Here is a 26,661-nt window from a genome sequence, read left to right on the forward strand (position 1 = left end):
AGGACTGAGTGATACTGTTGCTGTATCTGAGAGCAGTGGTGGGGGCAAGCCAGTGAGCACGTGCCTGCCGCACAGCCTCTTCCCAGTCACGGACCTAGGACCTCGTATCTGTTTCTCAGCCTTGAGCTCCTTTATGTTATATAAGGAAACAGGACAGAGCAGTTCGTATAGCCCATCCTGCCAAAAACATAAGCAAGATGTACTTGGTTGGATGCTTTATCAATAAGAAATAGCCAGTGAACCTGGTGGTATACTTTGGGACTAAGTCAAGACAAATCTACCATCTTAGGCAGAACAGTGGTTATCAGTTGAAACTTGTTTTATTGTGCTTCACAGTTACTGCATTTATTTGTTTGTTTATTTATTTATTTATTTATTTATTTATTTATTTAACAAAATTGAGGGTTTGTGGCAACCCTGCGCTGAACAAGTCTGTCGGTGCCATTTTTCCAACAGCATTTGCTCATTTCATATTTCTGTGTCATAGTTTGGTAATTCTTGGCAATATTTCAAACATTTTCATTATTATATTTGTTATGGTGATCTGTGATCAGTGATTATAACTCGCTGAAAACTCCAATAATGGTTAGCATTTTTTAGCAATAAAGTATTTTTTAGTCAAGGTAGCTTCATTGTTTTTTTAGACACAATGCTATTGCACACTTAATAGACTATGGCATAGTGTAAACATAACATATATACTGGGAAACCAAAAAAATTCATTTGACTGGCTATATTGCGGTGGTCTGCCACTGAACCTGCAGTATCTCCAAGGCATGGCTATATGTAGGAGCAATCTAGAATGCCAAGACCTGATTTACTTTTGCTTTTTATTTATTTTTTTTAGAGGGCAGGGGCCACGTTTCTGTGTGTGCTGCTAAATACTAAACTGGTTGTGGTCACTTACTTGAACAAACACGGTTTCAAGGACCAACTTGAGTATTTGTGTTTTGACTATTAACATCTTGTAGTGGTAGCTGAAAGTACCATCAGAGTGACACTTGGAAACAAACCTTAGGCCCCACTTTAGGAGAATAAAGATTTGGCTCAGTTAGCCAGGAATCTCCAAAACAGAAAAGAAGTTTTTCAGTCCTTTATGTGGAAAACTGTTTTTCCTCTCATCTTTGTTTTTCTTTGTTGGTGGGTTTCTGTGGAGCCTTTCAGAATCTTATGTATTATTTTGAAAACTTCTGTTCCATTTTCAATATATTTCTTCCCAGCCCCCTGGACTGCCATTGCTCCCACCTCACATCTTTTTGGCACTGGAGCTTTTGGGTGCTTCCTTTGAGTTTGATGAATTACACAATGCTGAGTATTTTGTGTGGTCCCATTTGCCAGAAGCTATTTGCTACCCAGAAGATAATGATCGCCAATATAACATAAATTATAAAATGCATTTTCAGTTTAGAAAGTACCATCACATAAATTATTTTATTTGGTATTCAAAACAACTCCATGAGCTGGATTAGGCAAGATTAAAGAAGTATGACATGCTCCAAGTAAATGGAAACACCAGGCAGCAAAACCTGTGCTCTTTTAGAAACAGCCTCCCCCATGGGGCACCTGGGTGGCTCAGTCGGTTGAGCATCTGACTCTTGATTTTGGCTCAGGTCATGATCTCAGGGTTGTGGGGTCATTGGGCTCCATGCTCAGCAGGGAGTCTGCTTGGGATTCTCTTTCCCTCTCCTATCCCCCCTGCCCCCGTGCTCGCCCTCTCTCTCAAATAAATCTTTTTTTTATTTAAAGAAGGGGCACCTGGGTGGCTCAGTCAGTTAAGCATCTGCCTTCGGCTCAGGTCATAATCTCAGGGTCCTGGGGTCCAGCCCTGCATCAGGCTCTGCACTCAGTGGAGAGCCTGCTTCTCCTTCTCCCTCTGCACCCCCCCCTTCACGTGCTCGCTCTCTGCTTTCTCTCTCTCAAATAAATAAATAATCTTTTTAAAAATAAATAATTTTTAAAAAGAAACTGCCTCCCCCTTTTCTCTCCCTTCATGTGCTCTCTCTCTGCTTTCTCTCTCTCAAATAAATAATCTTTTTAAAAATAAATAAATAATTTTTAAAAAGAAACTGCCTCCCCCTTTTCTCTCCCTTCATGTGCTCTCTCTCTGCTTTCTCTCTCTCAAATAAATAAATAATCTTTTTAAAAATAAATAAATAATTTTTAAAAAGAAACCGCCTCCCCCTTTTCTCTTTGGGTAGAAGACTTATTTTGGAATATGAAATCACTTTAGGAAGAAGGGAAAGGCTGTGAAACTGGCTTACATCTGACATGTGTAGTGTGGTTCTAATGGGGGCTTTTCCTTCGACCCTCTTCTCTCTCTCGAGACAGGACTATGCCGACACAGAGCTCTTGCTTTCCCGGGAGAATGTGGACCGAGAGGCTCTGCTGAACTATGCCAGGGAGGCGGCAGACTTCTCCACTCAGCAGCAGCTGCCATCTCTGGATTTTGCCATCAATCACTATGGGCAGCCTGATGTGGCCATGTTCGACTTCACTTGTATGTACGCCTCTGAGAATGCTGCCTTGGTGCGGGAGCAGAATGGACACCAGTTGTTAGTGGCCCTGGTTGGGGACAGCCTCCTAGAGGTGAGTAGTAAGGGTGGCAGTGCTTTATAGTAGAGGCAAGTAAGGAAGCAGTAATAATTAGGAACAAACGTGAGTATCCCAGGTTGTAGAATGAGTGTCTACAACATTGTGCAGCAGAGGTAGACTCCCTGCAGGAGATATACCAGGAAGTAGGCAAGTTGCTAAGTATGAATGGAAGCTCTGCAACTTTTGTGATTTGCTCCTCTACCAGTTTATGAAGTGGGAAAGCCCAATATCTGAACAGTTGCCAAAAAGTACTGTCAACAGCAAACTTTCTTTAATTTAGTTCCTCTCTATTGAAAGGTTAATTTATTTTAGTTCTTTTGTTTTCTGTCTCCTTCGTAGCCTTTTTGGCCAATGGGAACAGGAATAGCTCGAGGATTTCTAGCTGCTATGGACTCAGCCTGGATGGTACGAAGTTGGTCTCTAGGAACAAGCCCCTTGGAGGTCCTGGCCGAGAGGTAATGGGAAATATCCAGGGGTCCCTTCCATGAGAAAAGTGGGAGTGATGAGTGGTTTGCTCCTCAGGCAGAGTACACGTTTTCTTTCTTCTCTCTCTCTCTCTCACTCTCTCTTTCTTAATTAAAGATGTTTTCATATTTAAGAGAAGAAAAGCAAGATATTGACTAACAAAATCACAGATATGTAAAGACTAATTTAAGTGCTCTTCTTTTTTTTCCAAATTAAATTTGTTACTGACAGATGATATCTGAATTTTTGTATTCCATTAAAGAACAGTATCTGATTCCTTTATGACAGTCACATGAACAAATATATAAGCATAGTACATTAAATCTTCCTGTCCTTAAAGTAGAAAGACTTACGCCAGTGAAATCAACGTGGTAGCAGGGGACATACTAACATAAGAAAAGAAACAAGAAGTGACTTTGAATTCAAAAGGAAACCCCAAACTGCTTGTAAACATTTCTCAAGCTTTCAAATGTCAGATATGTTAAAGCAGATTATTGCAAACAAGGTAGGAATCCTAGGATTTGTTTGCTAATAAAGAACAAATGCCTTGACTAGAAAACGAGAGAAATATAAGATTTCCTGGGTGTAATTGGTGGTTGATAGCATTTTAAGCCTGTTACCTAAGGTACTCTGGGCACGTTTGGTGGCAAGTTCTTTTTTCATCTGTGTTTTTCTTAAAAATTAAATATTGGTATTGGCCTACCTGAAAAAACAAAACAAAACAGTAAATTAGTTGCCTTTTAAATTAGAATCAGGCTTTTTATCCCAGCCTACCACAGTGTACTTGCTCTTGCTACTGGTCCTTAACCAGTCCAGTGCCTGTGGAATCACTGGTGTGGTAGGAATTGGAGCAAGGGCTGATGTAGGTTTGGAGAAAAATGGTCAAGGATGAGGATTTGTCATATCCTTCAGATTATTCGGTACACTGTCAAAAAATAGGAATATTATGAAAGGAGAGGGAGATGTGTATGGTGCTTGTCACTGCTCTGACTAAATTGTTATATGTTCTTGCAGGGAAAGCATTTATAGGTTGCTGCCTCAGACCACCCCTGAGAATGTGAGTAAAAACTTCAGCCAATACAGCATCGACCCTGTCACCAGATATCCCAATATTAACGTCAACTTCCTCCGCCCGAGCCAGGTAAGAGCCTTCTAGCCAGTTATCTACACCTGGGCCCATTTTCAGGATGGATCAGGCCTCTGAAACACTGAAATGTGTCTATTAATACCATATACACACACTTCTTTCATAATCCAAGTAGATGTCTCCGTGGAATGGTATCACTTTCCATCAACAGATTGAGCAGCTAAGGGAGGAACTTGTTGAATGACTTGCCAGAAGAGCCCATATGACCAAAATGGTGGATCCAGGACCTTCTCCAGGGCTTCCTCATTCAAGCTGCATGTTGTAGGGGAGAGAGCACTTGCTCACTACTCAGAAAACGGGACTTCTTGCATTATTGCCACCAGTCACTTTGACATGGACATGTCATCCCGTCTTCTCTGAACCTTAGCTTCATCGATAAAGTGGAGATAATAGTCCTGCTATTCACAGGACCATTGTGAGGGCAAATGAGATTGTTCACTTGAAGGGACTTTGAAAGTCAGGACGCTCTCTGGAAGTTAAAGATACCATTGGTCAGTTTTGTTGAGCTGCTGAGTTATTTCCCACAATGTCTAAAGCCTTATAATTGCATTAAGAATGACATTTGACAAAGTGCAATAATCCCGAAGAGCCCAACAATTTTTAGAAAGCAGCCCATTCAACAAATTTGCCTATGTACTTGTGTAATTTTTTATTCACTTTCTATAAGTTTATGGCTTTAAGCCTTCTATATCCTTTATATAAGGGGCCCATGAGACCTGCTGTCAATGGGCAGTATTAATGGTCCAATAGTGACTATCAGAGGGCCCTCCTTGGCTGAGTAGCTAGTTTTTAGCACAATTTTTTTACACTAATATGTATTTATTTATATGTAACCTCACCACATACCAGAAAGGATTTAAAGGTCATTGTCTTTATCTGAACTTTGCCCAACCTGCTATCTTAGTCTTTCATTTTGCTCTCAGATGGGAACTTGTTGTGTGGTGTTTGATTTTCCTTCTTAACTTTCTGCCAGGTGCGCCATTTATACGATACTGGGGAAACAAAAGATATTCATCTGGAAATGGAGAACCTGGTGAATTCCCGAACTACCCCAAAGTTGACTCGCAATGGTGAGTTCTGGTAGTGACCTTTTAAATGCAAGTAACCTATTCAGAGAAATTTGTACTTATTCATTGAGCTGTTAGTGCACACAGTACTGTATAGGCAGTGGTTCTCAACCAGGGGTGATTTTGCCCCCCAGGGGACATTTGGTAGTGTTTGCAGACATTTTTGATTGTCAGGACTAGGGGAGGGTGCTGTTGGCATCCAAGGACGCTGCTAAACCTACAGTGCACAAATCAGCTCCCCACAACAAAGAATTGCCCAGCCAAAAATCTCAGGAATGTCAGGGCAAAACCCTCAGCCTAAGGTTTTAGGAGGGTATAAAGAGAAATCAGGTACAAATCCTGTTGAGAGAAAGAGAGAGAGAGGAAGTGTGTGCACACACACCAACTAAGGTTTCTTGGGGAAGCTTTAGGAAAAAGCAGTGGCATTTTTAGCTGAGCACTATGACATTGCCAGGACACAGTTATAGAGATAAAAGCCATTCTGTATTTTGTGTTCACTGAAGGACCCCTGTAGATTTTTTTAAGAGGAGAGCAACATGAATATACCTGGTCAGCTACATGTAAGATGGGATGGAGAAGGGTAATGCCAGAGGTAGGGCCACTAGTTAGAAACCCACTGTAGCAGTCAAGCTAGCGGTGGTGAAGGCCTGAATCTGATGCTGATGTTGAGGATGGACAAGGGAGCGGAGCATAGTTAGAAGAACTCTGACTTTGGGGCCGGGTGCAACTGGGTCCCAGTCCAAGCTTTCCTATTTGTGAAGTGTGTGGGCTAGAAGAGGATATTTTGCATCTGTGAACTTTGGTTTCCTTGTCTGTAAAATGGGCATAAGAAATAGTTACTTCACACTGTGGTGATAAATGGCAGCCATTTTGTCATTGTCATTATTAATTATGTGAGTGAGAGTGTATTAAAGAGCCAGAATCAATAGGCATCAGCAGTTTGGTTGCATGGGTCAAGAGGTGGTTGCAGATGTTGCTGCCATCAGTTTGGACAAGGAAATGGGAGGATGAGAAGCTTTGGGTCTGTTTCGAGTTTGACATGTTATTGGATTGTCAAGGTGGATTTCACAACCGACAGGCAGTTGGAAACATTTTCATCTTTCTCCACTCGGGTGTCATCTACTTGAAAGCAGACAATATACCTTTGTCACTATCATTTTAGAGCCTGGAATATTGAAGTTACCCAATACATACTGGATTGATGGATATACAGACTTGGAAGACATCTGAATAAAGTTAATTTCTGAAGTAAATTTTTAATTTATGATGATAACAGCAGGAGTGTTTCTCTGTATAATTTTAGAATACATTTTCACCAAAAGACTTAAATGAAATAGGATTTTTATGATATGCAGTTTTTATCTTATGTTCCCAAATCACTAAATGACTTCATACAAGGTTAGATATTTCCAGCTGCCAAAGGTAAGAGAACAGACGTTCTTGGACGCAAATGGGAGTTCACAGATTCTTCTAAATGCTCCGTATCAGAGCTCCTCTGATGCAATTAAGAAAAACAGACTTTTAGAAAGGCCCTTTGTGTTCAAGAAGACACAGCAGTGAACTGGAAAACATCCAAGTATTGTGTTCACTTTTTTGTGTTGTTATGTTCACTTTTTCAAGATGTGATCATTTATAATATAGAGTGCCAATCCTGGCCTGAGGGATCATTCTGGTCTGGGGTCCTTGGCTTTGCCAGTGTAATCCTACAGAGCTTCTTCATTTGACAAATCGCTCTATACCCTGGAACATGTAAGAGTGGGCTTTGCTTGCTATTGGTTTAATGTGTTGCTAGAGAGAATGGACTTTTTTCTGCTCTACTCCTCTCAATATTACTTTGAAGGGAAGGAGATTCCTCAGCTAGCTGCCAAGCAACTCTCCAGGGAAATCTTAGATCTTCTGCAAGTGAAGGTGACAGCTCAATAGATGGCGCTCTTCCATCTAAGTCAGTATCCAAGAGTGCTGCTGGGACCCTGGGCTTTAGCATGAACAGATCCAGATCATCCCTCTTGTGACTTACTCTGTTAGAGGGGCTGGCGTTGACATCAGAGTCTGGGTAAATTCTTATCTACCTAAAATTCCGCTATCGTGATACCAGTTACATAGCTTTTTACTTTTGAAACAGTGACAACTATTTTGTTCCTACCTTTAGTAATTTTTCAAACTGGGTATGTGTACTACAAAGAGGATCCTACATCAATGCTACCAAGTGACCACACTTCTGATAATTTTTTTGTTGTTTTAGAGTCTGTAGCTCGTTCAAGCAAACTGCTGGGTTGGTGCCAAAGGCAGACAGATGGCTATGCAGGGGTAAATGTGACAGATCTCACTATGTCTTGGAAAAGTGGACTGGCCTTATGTGCGATCATCCATAGATACCGCCCTGATCTGATGTAAGTTGTGACAAACTTTGTGTTTCATTTTGTATTCCCTCAGGACCTCAGAGTATTTTGCTATCAGCCAAATTTTATATTTTTATCTAGAATGAGATACATAGCAAGATACTTTTTTCTAGAAGGCAGTGATTAATTTCAGTTTAGTTATATTTAAAACTTCTGTCAAGCATCATGTAGGTGAATCCAGCTGAGGTTTTAAAAATCACAGCACTCAGAAGGTCAAAAACTGGTTTTAACACCCACCTGGGCCTATTAACATCACACAAAGGAAAACTCTGTTTATTGGCCCCAGGTTGAACTCTTCATTTCGGTCAGCTATCTCTCAGATGCTGTTGGTCATAAGGAAAACCTCACTAGAACATTTGGCTGGCTGAAGGCAAATATGTCACTACCAGCAAGACAGAAAACGGTGAATACTTACCCGATTTATCATAGTTCATTGGTATTATCTCTGTTAAGAATTGCGCCTCTTGCAAATATACTCTGCCCAGGCCCACAAAATTCAGGCCACTTTACCCACTTGTATCAGTGACACCTTCTCTTTTGGCCATTCTTTACTCACCTAAGTGCAGAATCACTACAATAGGATGACCCCAGGTCAACTACAGTGACCAGTGCACTCAGATTTCCCCCATAGGCATTCGTTACCATGGAAGCCAAACAAGAAGATCCAGAAACAGAAGAAAAGCCTGTTGAATTATCTTGGCTGCCTGTCCTTTTATCATAAGGGCCCAGATTTGTGCGTTTGCTTTAATGATTGCTTAAGGAAACCTAAGAAACACAGTTCCTATTTATATTAGGTTATAAATTAATGAGGCAAGAGCTAGTAGAAACAGCCCTACATATAGTATGCTTTAGGAATGGGAATTTCTGATTTGTTTGGATAAAGCTAAGTGACCTCCAGTGCTCCTGTCCCTTAGCTAATGCAGAGGTTGGTAAATGGTAAGTGAAAGTAAGCCCCCCTCCCCCCGATCAAGAAAGGATGGGAGAGGAAGAGGGAGTAGTTTCAGGATTGTGATGAATGGCACAGAATGCTTTAAAAGAAGACTGGGTGAATCCGTTCTCTTCCAAAGGGAAGTCAGGAAAGAAAAGGAGATGGAGGCAAAAGTAGCTGAAGGGAACCTAGCAGGTGAGGTTGGGGGGTGGTAAAGGGAGAAGGCTGCCTGCAGAAGGTCTAGGGAAGTTCTGTGTAACAGAACACAAAGCAGTGAGTAGGTGATTTGGCACTCTTTAGACTACAATGACTTCATTCAGGATGAGGCCTTCCTGGTTTAATAGGCTTAATCTATAGAGAAAAGGCATTTAGAAAAATGAAAACCTTGCTACAGAGTCAGTAGTAGGTTAACACAAAATAAGGCCTGCCCAGTTGATCTGCAATCACCTCTTAAAGAAGAATACTATCAGTCTTTACTTGATCGAATGGCAAGAAGTTTGAGACCCAGCGGGAAGTGTTTGTTAATTTAAATACTTGGGGAAACTCAGGAAGTTTAGCAGTGGAAAAATCTTTTGGGGAAGGTTTTGGAATTTCCCTTCAAGTAGAAGGCTGAGTAAGATTTACCAGAGCTGATGTAGGGCATCAACAGCACATCTGGTCCAAACGACACAGCGAGTGATAGTCCTAGGCCTTTAGAAGCAGTCTGATCCAAATTGGGTATTTATCATTATTGAGCATTAGTTTAATATGTACAGGTCACATACAAGGTACAAGAGGATATGTAGTAAAGATAGTTCTATTCTTGAGTTTACCTTTTAGTAAGAAATTTATGTTATTGGGAAAATGAGAGTAGTTCTTCAACTTTTCCCCCCCCTTTTTTCCTTCCTGAGTAGATCTTTAATCATTTCTTCTCCTTGAGGATGATTTGCATTTTCTTAGTGAAAGGGAGGAGACCAAAAGGTGAGATGAACAGGTTGGCTGTCAGATTGCGGTGATAGCCCTGCACCCTGGATTGTAGCTGAAAGACTAAGAAATGATGATGACTCCACTGATACTGTGTTTTCTGGCCTGAGGACAAGCAGCCCTTGTTGATATGTTTTTCTCATTCTGTTTCTTAGAGATTTTGATTCTTTGGATGAGCAAAATGTGGAGAAGAATAACCAGCTGGCCTTTGATATTGCCGAGAAGGAGCTGGGCATTTCTCCCATCATGACAGGCAAAGAAATGGCCTCGGTGGGAGAGCCTGACAAGCTTTCTATGGTGATGTACCTGACTCAGTTCTACGAGATGTTCAAGGACTCACTCCCCTCCAGTGGTAAGGGGCTGGTGGGCACTGCTATGGAAGGCCTCCATTTCTTCTCTGTTGTTGCCTGGCTTTTCTTTCTTCTAACCATGTCCTTCATCAGTACCACCAAAAGCAAACCTGCACTTACTCTATGTTGGCTGTCCGAGTAAGGCCCTAGAACTTTGCTCCATTATTTTTTCCTTCTCTACTAGTATATTCTCAGCCATTCTTTCTTTTCCCAAACTTTCTCACTAAATCTATAAATATGCAAAAATCATTCCTTTGCAAAATGTTTGCCTTGACTCTACTACTTTCTCATACCCTTTCTCTCCGAACCAGGCTTTTTGAAAGGTGGTTAGTACTTACTAGGATCTCTACCTTCCTTTTTTTTTTTTTTTAAAGATTTTATTTATATATTTGACAGAGAGAGAGAGAGAGAGAGAGCACACACAAGCACAAGCAGGGGAAGCAGGAGAGGAAGAAGCAGGCTTCCCGTCAAGCAGGGAGCCCGACGCGGGGCTCAATCCCAGGACCCTGGGATCATGACCTGAGCTGAAGGCAGCCGTTTAACAGACTGAGCACCCGGGCGCCCCAAAGAGCCGTCATTTCTTAAAATATTAACTGGAGTTTCAGTTAAGAAAAAAAGGGGCAGTAGAGTGTGGAGGGAGTTCCTTGGTCACATACATTAGAAAAATGCTACCTTATATTGTTCCGCCTTAGAGAATCACAGTGTACCTTAACAAGCTAAAGGCTCTGAAAAATCCTGAAGTAGTTAAGCTCACATAATTTTCTGTAACTGGACATTTCCCAAACTTACTCGGTCATCAAACTATTTTTCCAAGTAAAAATAACATCACAAAGAACTCCTCCTCTGTGAGACTTTTTTTTTTTTTTTTACAACATAGTGATTTGATAAGTTGTTTTTATTATTATTACTATGTTATGTTAATCACCATACATTACATCATTAGTTTTTGATGTAGTGTTCCATGATTCACTATTTACGTATAACACCCAGTGCTCCATGCAGAACGTGCCCTCCCCAATATGCATCACCAGGCCAACCCATCCTCCCACCCCCCTCCCCTCTAGAACCCTCAGTCTGCTTTTCAGAGTCCATTGTCTCTCATGGTTCATCTCCCCCTCCGATTTCCCCCCCTTCGTTCTTCCCCTTCTGCTATCCTCTTCTTTTTTTTTTTTTTTTTTTTTAACATATAATGTATTATTTGTTTCAGAGGTACAGGTCTGTGATTCAACAGTCTTGCACAATTCATAGCACTCACCATAGCACATACCCTCCCCAGTGTCTATCACCCAGCCATCCCATCCCTTCTACCCCCCACCACTCCAGCAACCCTCAGTTTGTTTCCTGAGATTAAGAATTCCTCATATCGGTGAGGACCTCTACCTTCTAAGGTAACTTCTTTGTAACACTTTGCAGCCCAGCTTCTTTTTTACTGCTCTGCCAAAACTCCTCTCTACAGTCATGAAGAATCACCAAATCCTCATTCCTTTCTCATTTTGCATCGCTCACGCACTTGGCTTTTCTGCATTATTCAGCACTATGGAATTATGTCCTTTTTCTTGAAATTCCGTCTTCTCATTGGCCTCTCTGGTCCTGTACTTGTTTGCTTCATTCTCTTTCTTCTGTAACCGTTCCTTCTCTGCCTTCTCTCTCTTCTCCAACCTTTTGGTGTTTTTCCGTCTTTGGCCCTCAGCCTGCTGCCTCAGTCTACCAGAATGCTACCAAAAAAAAATATTCCTGTTGTCATTTATTGTCCCTGGAGTAAGTATACGTAATGCTTTAGAGTGTTGACCATGGTACCCAACCTGGATTTATTTCCCAGTACTTCCACCTGTTTGACCTTAGGCAAGTTACTAAATTTCCCTGTGCCTCAGTTTCCTCATCCATAAACTGGATTTTATGTACATATAACATAAAACTGTGATGTGCTAAGGAGAATGTTTGGCAAACAGAAGCATTTAATATTAGCAATATAGTATTAGTTTCAGTTACTTTTAAAATTACTATTGTTACTAATAAAACATTGGAATCCACAGAGTTTGTGGTTCTCCAGTGTCTTCTAGCCTATGTACTCTTATAGATGTCCATGGCTTTTTCTGACCAGATATGCAGTTCTTATAATAGGAATCCACAACTCTAACATCAGTATACCTATTTAGGGAGAGCCTTCCCATTTTGTGTACCTAAGTATATGGAGTCTGCATAATCAAAGGCAATGACCCTAAGCTATATACCCTTCCTCCTTTTCTCCCTCTACCTTGAAATTTTTATCACGAAGGTGAGGCTTTAGCAGTCTGTTATAACTAACAATCATAGGCAGATTCCAACTTCTGAAAAGGAAAAGTGGAGGGTTTTGTGACCGAAGTGGACTGGAAAAAAGAGTTGGTTCTGTTAACATGGATGGAAAAGAGAAAGGTCAACATCCAGACCTTAGTGGAATTTCCTGCTGAGTTCCTCTTGCTTTTGTCAAAGCAGATGAACCTTTAGAGTTTTCTGAGGTTCTATGAGCCGCCTGCAGGGAGTGTAGTTCTGGTCAGTACTTTGAAGCCCCCTCCAGGGCTCTGCTCAACATTGCTTCCTGTTCACAGAGGCCCTGGACCTGAATGCTGAGGAGAAAGCAGTTCTTATAGCCAGCACCAAATCCCCCATCTCCTTCCTCAGCAAACTTGGACAGACCATCTCTCGGAAGCGTTCTCCCAAGGTAAATGGAAGAGGTTTTTGGGGCACCTGGGTGGCTCAGTTGGTTAAGCGTCTGCCTTCGGCTCAGGTCATGATTTTGGGGTCCTGGGATCGAGCCCCACATCGGGCTCCCTGCTTGGCGGGAGCTTCTCCCTCTCCCACTCCCCCTGCTTGTGCTCTCTCTCTCTCTCTCTGTCAAGTAAATAAAATCTTAAAAAAAAAAAATGGAAGAGGTTTTTGACCTGCTACAAACCTAAAGGCGAGGTATGGTGACTAGGATAATGCAGTCTCCCTCATCTCTTGGTATAGGATAAAAAGGAAAAGGACTTGGATGGTGCTGGAAAGAGGAGAAAGACCAGTCAGTCGGAAGAGGTAAGAATTATCTGGGATTTGCTGGAGTAGTCATACTGAATTGCCCTTTTGGGCTGAAGTCAGTTTCCAAATTGGTATTGCTAGATCTTTTCATATTCATTTTTATGAGAATTTCTGTGGGCAGCTGCTCTTTCAGTGGGCTGTTGCTTTTGTTCAGTGTTTCGGAGAGCAGCTAAAGGAGCATACACACACGTGCACTAGTGCTTTCCTCTCTCTTTAGAAGTTTACATTTGGCCGGGGGCGGTGGCTTTCCTGAGATAGGACAACACCAGCCCAAGTCCGAGTACCTCTTTGTACTGCCCCATGCACCAAAGTCTTGCTGACTGCATGTTGATGGTAGAACCTTGAAGAGAGCTGTTAAGCTTAACCTAAAGCAGAAATAGCAACCACCATGCCACGCACTGGCTTCACTCCTTCTTTGAGGGAAGGGCATTTGTAGGGGGCTCCTCTAACCGAGGCTGGTTCTTGGGTGTTGACGTTTGTCAGGAGGACACGCCCCGGGGCTACAGAGGAGGAAGGCCCACACTGGTGAGCACTCTGACAGACAGGAGGATGGATGTGGCCCTTGGCAATCAGAACAAAGTGAAGTACATGGCGACCCAGCTGCTGGCCAAATTTGAAGAGAATGCACCCCCACAGTCCACTGGCATGAGGAGACAGGTAAACCCCACTTCGTATCTCACCCATCCACGCTTGGTCTGGCCATATAGGAAGGAGGGGTCTTCTCAGTCAAATGAAGTGGGATGGGGTGTGTCTCAGCGAGCACTCATGCGCTCAAGACTATAACTGGTTTTCTCTTTGTCTGACTGTGGCAGAGAAAAGCATTTTATAAGCTCCTCCTATACTTTCAGCACTGCTTTCTCCTCACCATTCATGTCTGAGGTGTTTGTGGCAAAAATTCAGAAGAGGAATTTAAAGTTTTATATATATCTATACATATTTATATGCTCACGTATGTGCACACATATTTGAATTATAGAAGAGGTAGATGCTTATTGAGGAAAATCCTGGAGAAAATAATAAAGGTAATCAAGACACCTCTAATTCTGTTAACATTTTGTTATATTTCTTTCTAGTCTGTTTTCAGTGCATTGAGGTCATTCGGAATATACACTTTCTGTTCTGCTTTGTTCATGCAACTTTGGGCATATTTCCATATTGTTCCAAACTCTACAAGCATCTTCCAATATGTGTGTGTACCATGCTTTTCTTCACTCTTCCTCTAGTGTTGGATGTTTTTGTTGTTGCTCATCTTTCATGACAAAGTACAGAGATAATAAATGTTCTTGTGATAAATCTTCTTTTGTGTGTTGCAGATGGTTTTCATAGGCTATCCTCGAACTAGGTCAGGAGTTATGAACACTTTAAAGAGTCATCATGGATACTAACTTGAGAGTGCTAGACAGGAGCATTTGACTTGAGATGTCTTTGTTGGGTCTTGTCCCTCCTCTTGCTTACCTGAAAGTCACTAAGACTTCTTATAAGAGGAGGTCCTGGGATTTGGAGATTAACACAGGAAGTTTCTTATAAAACTCCCTAATGACCTGACAGAACATCCAAAGGAAAGGGAGCCCATTCTTTTTATTCTTTTACTCTCTTTCTTCAACTTTTCCATACATATCAGCCATTGTTCTCAGGACCAGGGGTGGGGAGGGGGGATAATGACTTTGCTTAGAGTCTGGCCATAATTTAACTTCTCACATTTAGCCTTTGGTTATTAATTTTTACACTCCAATCATATGTATTGTGGCTCATAGAGAGGAATAATAATATTCATTGGTAGACATCTGAGGTTGCCTGGCAGCTCAAGCAACCGCGGGATCTGCCCCATCTCAGGAGATCTGGAATGCTCTCCATGGGAGGAAGTCTGCCCCTAAGGGAAGGTTGTGTTCATCATTTTGAGTAGAAAGATTAGTTTTCCAAACCAGAATTAGTAGTTTAGGTTCAGAGCTTTGAGCTAGGGAAGAGGAGAGTGAAAATTACAGCTTCTGATTTCCTTGTTTTTTTCTTTTGCATTTACTTTTAGTTTGTGGGGTTGGGGTATTTTGTTTCCTTTGTAAATGTAACTTTCTAAGAATTAATTCTGTGTCTGCCCCCACTCCCCGATCCTAGATGTGTGTGTGTCCACCGTGAGTATCTTTTTTGTGTCTTTTCCTACTTTAATGTATTTTATTTTGTTTTGTCTCCATGTCCTGTCCCCCACCCATACTTGGCCTGTGTGTCACAGCCGACACAAGAGCGTGGGGTCAGCCAGCCGTCCTGCTGCCTTCCTGAGCAGGGTCGCCCTGCTCCCACCCCCCAGTGGAAACAGGTAAAGGAGCTGCCCAGGGACCAGAATGGGTGCTGCTTCCCTGGGCCTTCCCACCCTACTCATCCCTCTGCGTCAGCCAGGGCTGAGGCCTACACTTTAGAATCCTAGCTCCCGAGGACAGGAAGCTTCTGTACTCATTTGAGTAGCAGCTCTAGGGAAAAGTTTAACAGACAGTCCTGATTGTATTGTATGATTTGTTTAACTCCTTGGGATTTGAGAAATCAGTTAAAAGAGTAGGTGGTTAATCTGGTGTTGACACTAGCTGAAGCTCTATGGGAAGTTGTTCCAGATACCTTAGCTTCTCCGGTTTTACCACCATAGCCCTTGTCCCAAGTTGACTTTTTGCTTACATGTGTCCTTGTTAACTAGTGGAGGGAGAATCCTGAACTCAGCAAGGCTGAGAATTGGGACATTGGAGCCTTTCACATTAAATAAGAAAATGTTAGCCAAGAAATATCTTAAACTATGATTTTTATTTGTTTCAGACCCTCGACAAAGATGAGCATGGGCATTTTCTTGGCGTTTTGTCTCCATTTAAAATATTCCTTGAAAATTTTCAGTAAATTTTTCACAGGATCTCCTAGAAAGCTGCTTCTAAGCAGTATTGGATAGGACAGGGTGGAAGGATGGCACCTCATTGATAATAGGAAACTCATCAGAAGGATTGGGACCTCTACTGTATTTTCTCCCAAGTCACAGTTGAGCAAGTTCCTCCTCTGTGAGTGCAGCCTGGATTCTCTGTCTTGTGGTTTGGTATCATCTAGGTCAGGTGAGCTGACTCTCGATTTCTTCTTGTGCTATCGAGCGCCAGCTAGTGCTGGGAGGTGCTGGGGAGTGGCAAGTGGATTTTATTTGAATTACATTCAGGGCAAAAGTTTCCTTTCTAACCTCTTTTAAATTAAATAATATGCCACATTAAAGGCAGGGCCCCTGAGGCTGAGATGGAAGCCGGGGAGCAATGTCCAAACTCACACAGAAGCCAAGCTGCTTCTTTCTCTGTGTTTGGAGGAGGTCTTCTGGAAAACAAACAAACAAGACTCATTGGAAAATCCATTTTATTTTCTTACGCTTTGCCTTGAAATCTAGGTGGAGTGTATGATTTGAAAGGTAATTTTTAGTTGAGGATCTGCTGAAGGAGAAAATGAACTCTAAACTAGATTCCCCCAAACTCTAGATTCTGACAGTGTTCAACAAGGTCGCCTGAGATAGGAGGAGCAGTGGGGAAGGGAAGTCAGTTGTAACACATGTAGTGGATGAACAGATGACTTTAACTGTCATGTGCCCAGAGCAGCTTTGGGTTGGCTTGCTGGGAAGTCTCAAGGGTATTAAGTGTGACCCGAGGAGCCTGGCTCAGCCAAGCCTCTGTTTTGGTGAAGACTGGCATATCAGCTCATCACCTGATGGATCATCAGGAGCTTGGTGTTTGTGGGCCTGCTTGTGTGTCCCCTGTTTATGAAGCATCTGATGGCCTCTGACCTTGTGCAGGGTGCTGCATGGAGACGTAACAGCTAGGTTGTCATCTGGGTAATTTATGATCACAGTCAGTGAAGTAGAATATAGCTAGGCTCTAGAGGCACTAGTCAAACCTGGGTTCTGTGGAGTGGGCACCAGGGATTACAGTTGGAAAGAATATCTGGGTAGATCTCAGTGAGTGAAAAACCATGAGCAATGAAAATCCTATTAGATCATTGCTATATAGAGTTGAGAATAGTAAATTTACTTGGCTGTGAAACAACTGTAAGTCACAGTTACATGTAATTTTTCCTCAACACTAAATCAAGGATGGTATCATGAGTCTTGGCCCTGTAAATTTATCTCCTGAGAGAAGATTCTGTAACATTCTGGTGCTCCAGAAACATGGGAACAGAGGCACTTTGGTGGTGTACTCCATTGGCCCTCTGCTTCTGACTCATCCTGACGATGGCCTTCTTTAGCTCCCTTTAGGAATGAGGGGGGGCTTACCAGCGATACCTTGCCATGACTCACTTTTTGTTTTTCTTGAAGAGGTTTGGATTGAGGCAGGAGGGTGTGGCAAGCACAGCAATCAATGGTGGCTGAGTTGGTGCAAGGATCGGTTTTAACTTAGGTCATGGTATGGAAGAGGGAAAATGAATAACAACTTTGCTTGCCAGTGACTTCTCTTTTTTACCTTCCTTTGTAAACACTTTGGCTCTTCCCTCTCCACCCTTCTGCCTTTTGGTCTCAGAAATGCGTCCGGCAGGCAAACTACACATTAATCAGCCTTGGTTTGGAAGTAAATTGTCATGAGAGGTTGGAACACAGGGGGTCTGTATCCCCTGGCCTCACAACCTCCACAGCTTTTTCTCCCTCCCAGGCTTCCTCTGTGTGCTGTCCCACATGGTCATTCTGGGCGTGAGGAAATGGAGGATTCCTCTGGCCTAGAAACAAGTAATTGTTTCTTAAGTACCGAAAAGTTCTCTAAATCACAGATTCACGGGAAGGGAATACAATGGAGAGGGGCAAAATGGGGAAATAATCCATGAATATATATGGTGTTCGGTTAGTGACAGATGTACTTATATTCTTATATTCTGTTTCCTGTACTTCCTTGTATTTCCCTGGTGGTTTTCCAGAACCTTTTAAGTGCACTCAGGGGCTGAGGAGAGGGAAGCCATGGCAGGGTGTTGTCTCGAGCGGGCCCTCAGGGAGAGTGCCACTTCGCTGCTGGTGGGCGTACAGGTGACGGAGCCCTCGGGAGGCGGTCACCACACTCCCCTCGTGATGGGTGGCCTGTGTGCCCTTTCTCTCTGCCTACATCCTAGCTCATTTCTTCTATCCTCAACTTCCCTGATAAAACCAACAAAGAATATATCCTTGAACCCTGGCATTTAGAAAGTGTTACACTGCAAGTTCTGCCCCAAGACCAGCTACAGATACTACCCACGTGGTCTGCACTTACCAGATAGCGCGAGTATGGCGTGGAAGCCCGCCGCCGACTGTGACAAGCTGTCCTCCCTGACCATACAGCCATTGCTGTGGACGATGGAGAGGCACGGGAGGGATGGCTTTGGTGAATGCTCTTAATCCTTCCAGAACCAGCCTAAACATGGCCCCTGTTTCACCATTGTTCTCTCTGTTTGTGTCTGTTGGTGTAAAAGCGACGGGAAAAGGAGCGTTCTCGGACCTGCCCCAAAAAAGTGATCACACTCTCTCCTCCCCCTACTCCACCTCCCTGTCGGGCGCCTGGCAGCCAGCAGGTGATCTTTTCTGCATGCTCTGTGGTCCTCGTCTCTGTCTTCCTGCCTGCCTGCGTAGGTGGCTAGGGTAGAGACCAAATCAGGACTCCCTCTTTTCAGAGCTAACAATTAAAAAAACAGAAAGACCAGGGGCGCCTGGGTGGCTCAGTCGTTAGGCATCTGCCTTCGGCTCAGGTCATGATCCCAGGGTCCTGTGATCAAGCCGCGTGTCGGGCTCCCTGCTCCGCCAGAGGCCTGCTTCTCCCTCTCTTACTCCCCCTGTTTGTGTTCCCTCTCTCGCTGTGTCTCTCTGTCAAATAAATAAATAAAATCTTTAAAAACAACAACAACAACAACAAGAAAAAAAAAACAGAAAGACCATTTGTAGCAGAAGCAACCTTATTGCTACAAATGAACAATTCCCGATCAGACCCCAGGATAGCACATAATACATTCAAACACTAGCTGGTTTAATCTAGCCCCACATCATAGCAAAACAACTATGCAAGCAGAGACTAAAACTATTATTTGTCACAGATGCACAGTCCCCAAAGCCCTGGAGAGCAACACATTTTTTATATAACCTCATTTAAAGCAGCCACTTTTGTCTTGCTACCCAAGGAGATATAATTAAGATGGGCTTTTGGAAGCCTTTTATAGGGCCTCACTTTATGAATTTGGTTCCTTCTAATTTGGAGAGCCTTGCTTCTTGCTTATCCAACTTGGGCCAGCAAACACCTGCCCTTCCCGTCTACCCATTCACACTCCAGGCAGATCATTTGAAAAATGCTTTATAGAGCAGTTAACCACAGACATGATTAAAGAGGACAACAAGCATACTTATATAAAGTATATTTATAGAATATAAAGTGACCTTTGTAGGATATCCCTATAAAATAAGATACTAATTTTAAAGGCAGGAACTATGGAAAGATATTTTCTCAACTAAGGTGGCCTATTTAAAAGGTGACCCCTTGTAATGTGTCTGATTGTTAAAGACCCACACTGTGTACCTGGGTCTAAGAACTTAGCCACTGTAGGTTTAGCGATTATGCTATGCCTTATCTCTACATAAGAACTAAAACTTAGATCCAGGTGGTATTCTCAGTTCTTGCTGTGTTATCTCAATCAATTCTCACAATAACCCTACAAGGAAGGTACTATTATCACCTCCATTTTACATATGAGGAGACTGAGGCATAGGGTAAGGAGGCCAAGCACTTGGTACAAGTTCACACAGTAAGTAATGGAGCCAGGAGTTGAATCTGGGTGGTGTGACTTGAGCCCAAGCTCTGGCCTCATCCTGCCTGTGGAGACAATATGCCCATGGGCCACATTACAGGCTTTGGATTAGTTTTTCCACCAGCACACAGCCATAAGCTGAATCCTCAGCAATAATCCAAAGAGTGATAAGAGTAGCCTTCCCTTCCCCCACGTGATTGCTGATAGTGGTTTCCTCAGGTCGGTGGAGGCAGCCATATGCCTGTCCTCAGGATTTCCATCCCTGTCATGTACACATTCCTGTCTGCTGACTGAAAATGCTTCCAGTCGTCCACGTTTCCCTTTAACAAATAATGCTTTGGTCCCGTGTTCTTGTTCAGGGACCACTCCCCACCCTGGAGTTTCCTCTGGACTGTTGTAATGGCCATTTGTTCCAGACAGTTTCCATCTCCCCACCTTTCCTTTCTAATGTCTTGTTGTGGAAAGCTTCACCCTCCTAACCGGCCTCTCCTATTAAGCCTTCCATTGAACGCCTCTGATCTTGTGCCACTGTGTGAAAGAAATACGTTTGTTCCACTTTGGTACTAACCATAGTTCTTTATATATGTGGCTGACCTTACTGGAGGCCAGATGGACAGAGTGCTGGACAGAGAGTTGTCCTAGGGTCAACTGTGGGACGTGGGATTTGATAGAGATGGGAGTGTGGTTACCTGGGGTGGGGATCTGTCAGGGGCAGGGGATATGTGTTGAAATGAATTCTGAATTTCTGGCACTCTCACTTAGTAGGTCCATATAGAACATTTGGATGGAGCTTAAGTTTCTACTTTGTTGCCAACAGACATACAGGGATCTTGATGCTGACAGCCGTGGCAAGCAGAGTCCCCGCCATGAGAGGGTAAAAGAGCATGAACCGTGGCATGGGATGCTGAGGGCCAAACAGATGGGGCACGCTGTGGTGGTGGGGCAGAGGGAAGGTGGGAATGGTCCATGCTCCCCTTGCTTTGTGCACACTCTTGTCACCCAGCCAAGAGCAAGAATTCTTGTTGCTAACCGTGTTGACCCATGTATATAGCATTCACAGGAGAGCGTTCATCTGTCCAGCATTCAGATCAGTAAGCAGGTGGCATTTGCTTCTATCTTTTGATAATCAGGGTTCTAGAGGTAGAAATACTGAGAGCCAAAGCTCTTACTGGTGTAGGGATTTTGCAAGTATGAAGAGGATGGAGGGGAAGGAAGGCGGTGACAAGATGCGGGTATGTAATGAAAAGGTTTAGCTACTCTTTTCTGAAAAACTGAAGGGGCAATTAGTGAATACACCTGGCCATCATATCATTTGACAAATAGCAGAGATGCCCATTTTAAAAAGCCTGCTTATTTTATGAAACTTTTTGGGTTGTTATTGTTACCCTTAAACCTGGTCCCTGAGTGGGTATAGCTCTGCAGCAAGAGTGAAGAATCATCTCTTAATTTCACATGGGCCTTTTTCTTTTATTTTTACCTCTCTTTCTGCTTTTGCTCTCTGAGAAATAGAGTCACAGCTACGGAAGCTAGTGCTGTCTCCCTAGACCCTGTTACCATGTGAGGAGCAGGCGGTCTGTGTGCTGCCAGGACCACACGTGGATCGGTGCTGGGTGAGGGGGAAGAGACTGGGATGGAGGTGGAAAGAGGGCATCCCTTTCATCTCCTCACGCACAGCCTTGCTCTGCTTTCTTCCCTTCTGCAGGGGCTGCTTCCTCCCACGAGCACTGTGTGTGCCCAGCCTCTTTCTTCTTCCCAGGCTATATTCCTTTCAAAAAGAAAACTAGGCATTTTCATGGAGAAGGGCAAGCCGTGCATTTCAGGGCATGCATATTTAATGAGGTCCTGATGATTTTTCATGAAACAGTGCCTAAGCAAAGAAGAACAGAGGGAAGTGTGTCGAGGAAAAGGAGAGATGGAGAGATGGGCAGGGAGAAGCTGTCAGACGTCTGGGGCTGCAGTGCCCAGAGGAAAGGTAGCATTTTCCCAATGAGCTGCTTTCTGGATTCTTCACTGCAGGGTTCCTGTCTAGATACCTTTAAGGGTTACCATTTATGTTCTCTTCCAAGATTTTCTCTCCACTATTCCATAATCTTGCCTGTGCACTCACCTGCTCCTTCACCTTCCCACCCCCAGTCTTCCCATCATCTTCACTGCTTTGCCATCTCTGGCGGGGAGCTGCCTTCTGTCTTATTTCTCTCTGGTGGGTGGTACTCTTCTACAGAGATTCCCGCCCCCCCCCCGCCCCCGCCCCGGGCCTATGTTTCTGAGCCTGCCCCATGTGCTGAGCTGAGGGCCAGTGAGCTGGCTGAGCATCTGGAGCACCCGTTAAAGCTATGAAGTTAATGGGGGCTCTGAACTGGGGGTGCAGTGCATCTGCTTGGAGCTAAAGGGACAGAGGGCTGGCTTCTCTTACCATGACAGTACCTCTTCCTTCTACCCTGCAAGTACTTCACCCTGAACCTGGTAGGAAACTAAGCAGTTAACACTTGCCAGAGCTCTCAGCCCCCTTCTCCCTCTCTGGGGACTGGACGGCTCCTGGCTGCATGGGCCACGGAGGATCCCGGCTTACTTTTGTTACACATGCTGCATGCAGTCCGCAGAGGATGTGGGATCTTTTCTCCTGATCATTGCTGGGATTTGGCTGGCTCCTTGGCAGGCAGTGTTTCTCTGAGCACTGGCAATAAGAAGAGGCAAAGCCACATTTCTGGCCTTTATGGAGAAGGAGTCAGCTTCACTCTAGATTTGCTATCTCTGTTCACTGTAGGCTGGTAGAATCTCCTTCTGCCCAGAAATCCCAGCTCAAGCCAGTGAGGGGCTCTGCAGAGCATAAAGAGTGTGTGTGTGAGCAGGACACCACCTCTGCCCTCTGCCACTTCCTGGCCGGCAGCGTTTTCCACTTGGGGTGAATTGAATAAAACCACCAAACAGGAGAAGACAAGGCTTGCAGAGGAGGCTCACAACTATAGTGACCATGTTCCAGAGCAAGCTTCACTATAAGCATGAGGCAAGGGTGAGCTAAAAGCAAAATGGAAGCCTTGAATGAGCCATTCATGCTTTTGGGAATAAGAATATTTCTTTACTTTGTTTATTATTTAGATAAAGGTCTAAAACTCCCAAATTCCTTATATTCAGGTCAATGTGTAACTTTATTTAACGTTTCCTTTGATTTTTTTTTTTCTCCATCTTGTATTTTGTAGCCAGAGCCTGAACCTTCTCGTCGATTCTTTGTTGACCAGTGGGAGCTTTCTCTTAGTCTCCGCTCCTCCACCCGCCCCGCTTCTCCTTCCTCTGACTCCCTCCGACAGGTAGCACAGCCTGGAACTTGGCAAAGCTCTTTCCTCTTCAGCCTCTCTTCAGCCTCTCCTCAGTTCACCTATACAAATGTCATGTGGCCCAGTGAGGTTGCAGAGCTCTTAACTTTGGCCTGTCTTCTGTGGGAATCCACCTGTGTCTGTCTGTTTTGCATGTAAGGTCCGTAGGCATACACCAAAGTTACGGAGGCTGCTAGCTTTCATGGCATCAAATTCTATCAAATAAACCCACTTTTTTTATATTTCAACTATATCGAATAATAATAAAGTTTTCAGCCATTAGCTTTTTAAATTCCAAATGTCTTCATATTAATATGTATGACAAAATATGGACCATAGTGTAATTAAATCTCTTAAATGGAGTGGTGATTATGCAGTATTCTGGGTGCCTCTTGAATTGTAATCATTTGAAGAATGAGCCCTGCTTCTTCCTACAATGGAACTGATCCAGCTGTAGAGTAGCTTAGAGAGTGATTGGCAGGTCTTTTTGCCCTGTTTGTGTTTCCCATTCTCAAGCAGTCTATGCAGTACTGTGCGGAAGCACATGCATGTGTGGTGGCAAAAGTATAAGTCTAACAATTGCTACATTTAGACTATTTCTTAAGATTGGGGAGAAGGAAACCATCTGCTTTTCATGCCAGAAAAAATAGAACTTGAGTCTCCACCTCTCTTGGGGGATGCTTGTCAGTATTACCACATCGCTAAGAACTGAATGTGACCAATGCCTTTGCATGCCGGCAGCCCTGGGCTGTATGTATTTGCTGAGGATGCCGGTTCTTGGTGGGAGGGAAGGGTCCTGGCTGAGCAGTGAGGACCCAGGGTTTGCTCAGCGTCCCAGCCTCATGTGTGACATCTGGCCTACACTCTCACTTACTTTCTGCAGAATGAAGCGCAATTTTCTGCACCCTCAGTGTCAGCTGTTAAATGATCTGCTCTGCTTTGCCTGGTGCCAATCTGTTCCAGGCGTAAGCTTCCCTGATATCTCTAAGCTAAAGAAGGTTTAGATCTTAGAGCCACTTGTTTTTCTCGACTACTAATGGGTATAAGCTGTGGAGTTAATGAGCAAGTGGCACCAATCCTTGGAAATCTCCTCATTTTAAATTGAAAAATAGAATTGACTCCTCAGTTCCAGCGGAACCCTGGAGAATTGTTTGTTCATTTGTGCTTCTGTTATTCTCATAGAGTTCACATGGAGTTAGTTTTCCCCCAGAGCACTTCTCTTATTTGTTCCTGCCTAGCCCCAGGGCATGCTGTTGCTCAGGCCTGCAATTCTCTTACACATGGCTTTGCGTGTTGTCCATTCAAACCACTTCCTAATGGAGTTGTGAACATCCCCCAGGACAACTGCCCTGGTGTGTTTCTCAGTCAGAATTAGAGTCAGGACTCCTCAAACTCGGCAGGCAGCTGTCCTATTGCACATAGTTTATGAGAGAAGTGTTGCACACACAGGGTGTCCTGATCATTTCCACATGGAAGGGTGACTGTGGAGTCTCCAAAGGACAGCCAGCAAGGCTTTGACCTCATTCCCTGGGGACAGGCTCAAAGCTAGGCTGCCTAGCAGAAGGCTTACAATTGAAATTTGGTAGTTTCTTGTTACTTCTTCCGCATTGCTAGAAAGAGGATTGAATTGGTTAGATTTTTTCTTTTCTCTTTTTTCAACCTATAAAAAAATAATCCCTCCTGGACTAAAAACATTCTGATTTCCCAAGACTATACCAAACCACTTGTCTGCATGGCTGCAGGTGTTAGCCTCCTGCAGCCGAGTTTAAGAAGCCCAGCCCGGTCTAGAAGGTTTTAGCCTTAGTGCCCAGATAGAACGTATAAATACCAACAGAGAGAATGGGCCGAGAAGGATTTTTCCAGATAAAGCTCAGGAATATTTGATGCATATGACAGGGGTTGTGAGCGAAGCATTAATAGGAGGAAGGTGATCATCACTAGTAAGGCTACTGGCATCTTTTACCCAAGTGGAGAGTCAGCCCTGCAAGAGTGAGCTTGGTTTCTTTCTAAATGAGGAAGTAACTTCCGAAGCCCTCCCCAGACCCAACTTGAAACATGCTGTTCATCTGGACATCTGCTGTTTTGGTAGGAGTTGTTCATCTTGAATTCTTCATATGTAATTTGAGTCACTAGGATATGGGCCCTTCTTATTCTGTTCTATATTTGTATCCATCCTGTCTTCCCACCTCCCTGAACTATATATTCCGAAAAGACATGAAAGACTAAGTTCTCCCTTACTGAATTTAATTATTCCTGCAGCCATTATTCTTACCAATGCTGATACGTCTGTGTGGACAATGACACCGTTTTTCTTACCACCAAGTTTCCCTGCTTGTGGGCACTGTGTTGGCATGGTTTGCTGCTGCACCTTGTATTCATTTTATACCTTTCAACGATTTTTTTCCCTGTCTTCTTAATTTATTTATTTTTTTCCTTCTCATTTCCCTTCATTCTGGTCATTTTATAATCTCCAACCAATAGAAGTATATAAAGATGTACACGGGCGGAGTGAGCTCATTGGCTGAGCAGATAGCCAATCAGCTTCAAAGGAAAGAACAGCCCAAAACCCTTCTAGACAAGAAGGAACTGGTAAGAGATGTGTTAAGGGCACTGTCTATCTAGATATAGCACAGCTGTGGTAAATAAACCTGGTTAATTCTAAGTAGTTTAGTAACATATATAGCCAATATATGCCATGTGGTAATTTTTTTTTAGGTTATCTGAATTTTGTAACAATTCCTAGGACTGAATGGTTGTTTAGAATGTCGTGTGGAAAAACGTCCTTAGTATCTCTAAAAGTGATTTCTCTAGAGTCCAGGGGACCCATATCCATGTAGAACCATGTGAACACTGAAGAGGTATTTTTATGCTACCTTCAAAACAGAATTCTGCCAAAATAATGCGGTTTGATTGTTGTGAAATTCTGTAAAACCACCTGGGGTCTCCTCTCGACTGTTGATGAACATCGATTCAGAACCCAGTTCCTGCTGCTTGCTGCATAGAAGGCATATGTGACAGTCTCTGCACTCGTGCCGCTGTTTTGGGGGAGAGCCAGTAGCAAAGTGAGCCATCTTAGTCTGTCTCAAAGCAAAATCGCTTAGTGAGGGTTAGTTTCACATCTGGATAGGGTCGTGCGCCCCCTGGAGGTGAGCCTGAGAAGTGTTGCCCTAACGTGCCTCCCACTGCCCCCCATTCCAGGGCTCTATAAAGAAGGAGTTCCCACAGAACTTGGGAGGCAGCGACACGTGCTATTTCTGCCGGAAGCGGGTCTATGTGATGGAAAGGCTGAGTGCTGAGGGCAAGTTCTTCCATCGGAGCTGCTTCAAATGCGAGTACTGCGCCACCACCCTGCGCCTCTCGGCCTATGCCTATGACACTGAGGACGGTAAGCCTGTTTGCACTTAGAAACTGGGCCTAGGGACACTGTTTTCCATGTGAACTGATCTTAGGGCCTCTTACTGCGTTCTTATATATACATTTTTTTCTGCTTCGCCTAACCCTTCCCATCCATCTCCCTCTACTCTTCTGTTTTTTTCTCTGAGACTCTTATAAATATTTCCCTAAAGTCACCAGGCTGTAGCATAGCATTACTCAGTGATGATGGTAATGAGAATGGCATGTGTTTACCTAAATCACTTCCC

At 43.6% G+C, this 26,661-nt stretch overlaps 1 protein-coding gene across 17 annotated transcripts in view; it reads left to right on the plus strand.

Annotated features, from left to right (window-relative positions):
- MICAL3 (microtubule associated monooxygenase, calponin and LIM domain containing 3) overlaps positions 1 to 26,661 on the plus strand; it is a 270,467-nt gene that overhangs the window by 160,670 nt on the left and 83,136 nt on the right. For 15 of the 17 annotated variants that reach the window (XM_078075384.1, XM_078075389.1, XM_078075383.1 and 12 more), the window contains 11 exons: positions 2,329 to 2,586; positions 2,932 to 3,047; positions 4,072 to 4,198; positions 5,178 to 5,274; positions 7,514 to 7,661; positions 9,717 to 9,913; positions 12,497 to 12,609; positions 12,897 to 12,959; positions 13,446 to 13,619; positions 15,187 to 15,270; positions 26,219 to 26,405. In XM_078075384.1, coding sequence (XP_077931510.1) covers positions 2,329 to 2,586; positions 2,932 to 3,047; positions 4,072 to 4,198; positions 5,178 to 5,274; positions 7,514 to 7,661; positions 9,717 to 9,913; positions 12,497 to 12,609; positions 12,897 to 12,959; positions 13,446 to 13,619; positions 15,187 to 15,270; positions 26,219 to 26,405 — 1,564 coding nt within the window. The remainder of the gene's footprint in view (positions 1 to 2,328; positions 2,587 to 2,931; positions 3,048 to 4,071; positions 4,199 to 5,177; positions 5,275 to 7,513; positions 7,662 to 9,716; positions 9,914 to 12,496; positions 12,610 to 12,896; positions 12,960 to 13,445; positions 13,620 to 15,186; positions 15,271 to 26,218; positions 26,406 to 26,661) is intronic. The other 2 variants (XM_078075392.1, XM_036102490.2) reach the window with 1 other exon arrangement.

The sequence above is a fragment of the Halichoerus grypus genome, chromosome 6 (genome assembly GCF_964656455.1).
Source record: "Halichoerus grypus chromosome 6, mHalGry1.hap1.1, whole genome shotgun sequence".
NCBI lineage: Eukaryota > Metazoa > Chordata > Mammalia > Carnivora > Phocidae > Halichoerus > Halichoerus grypus.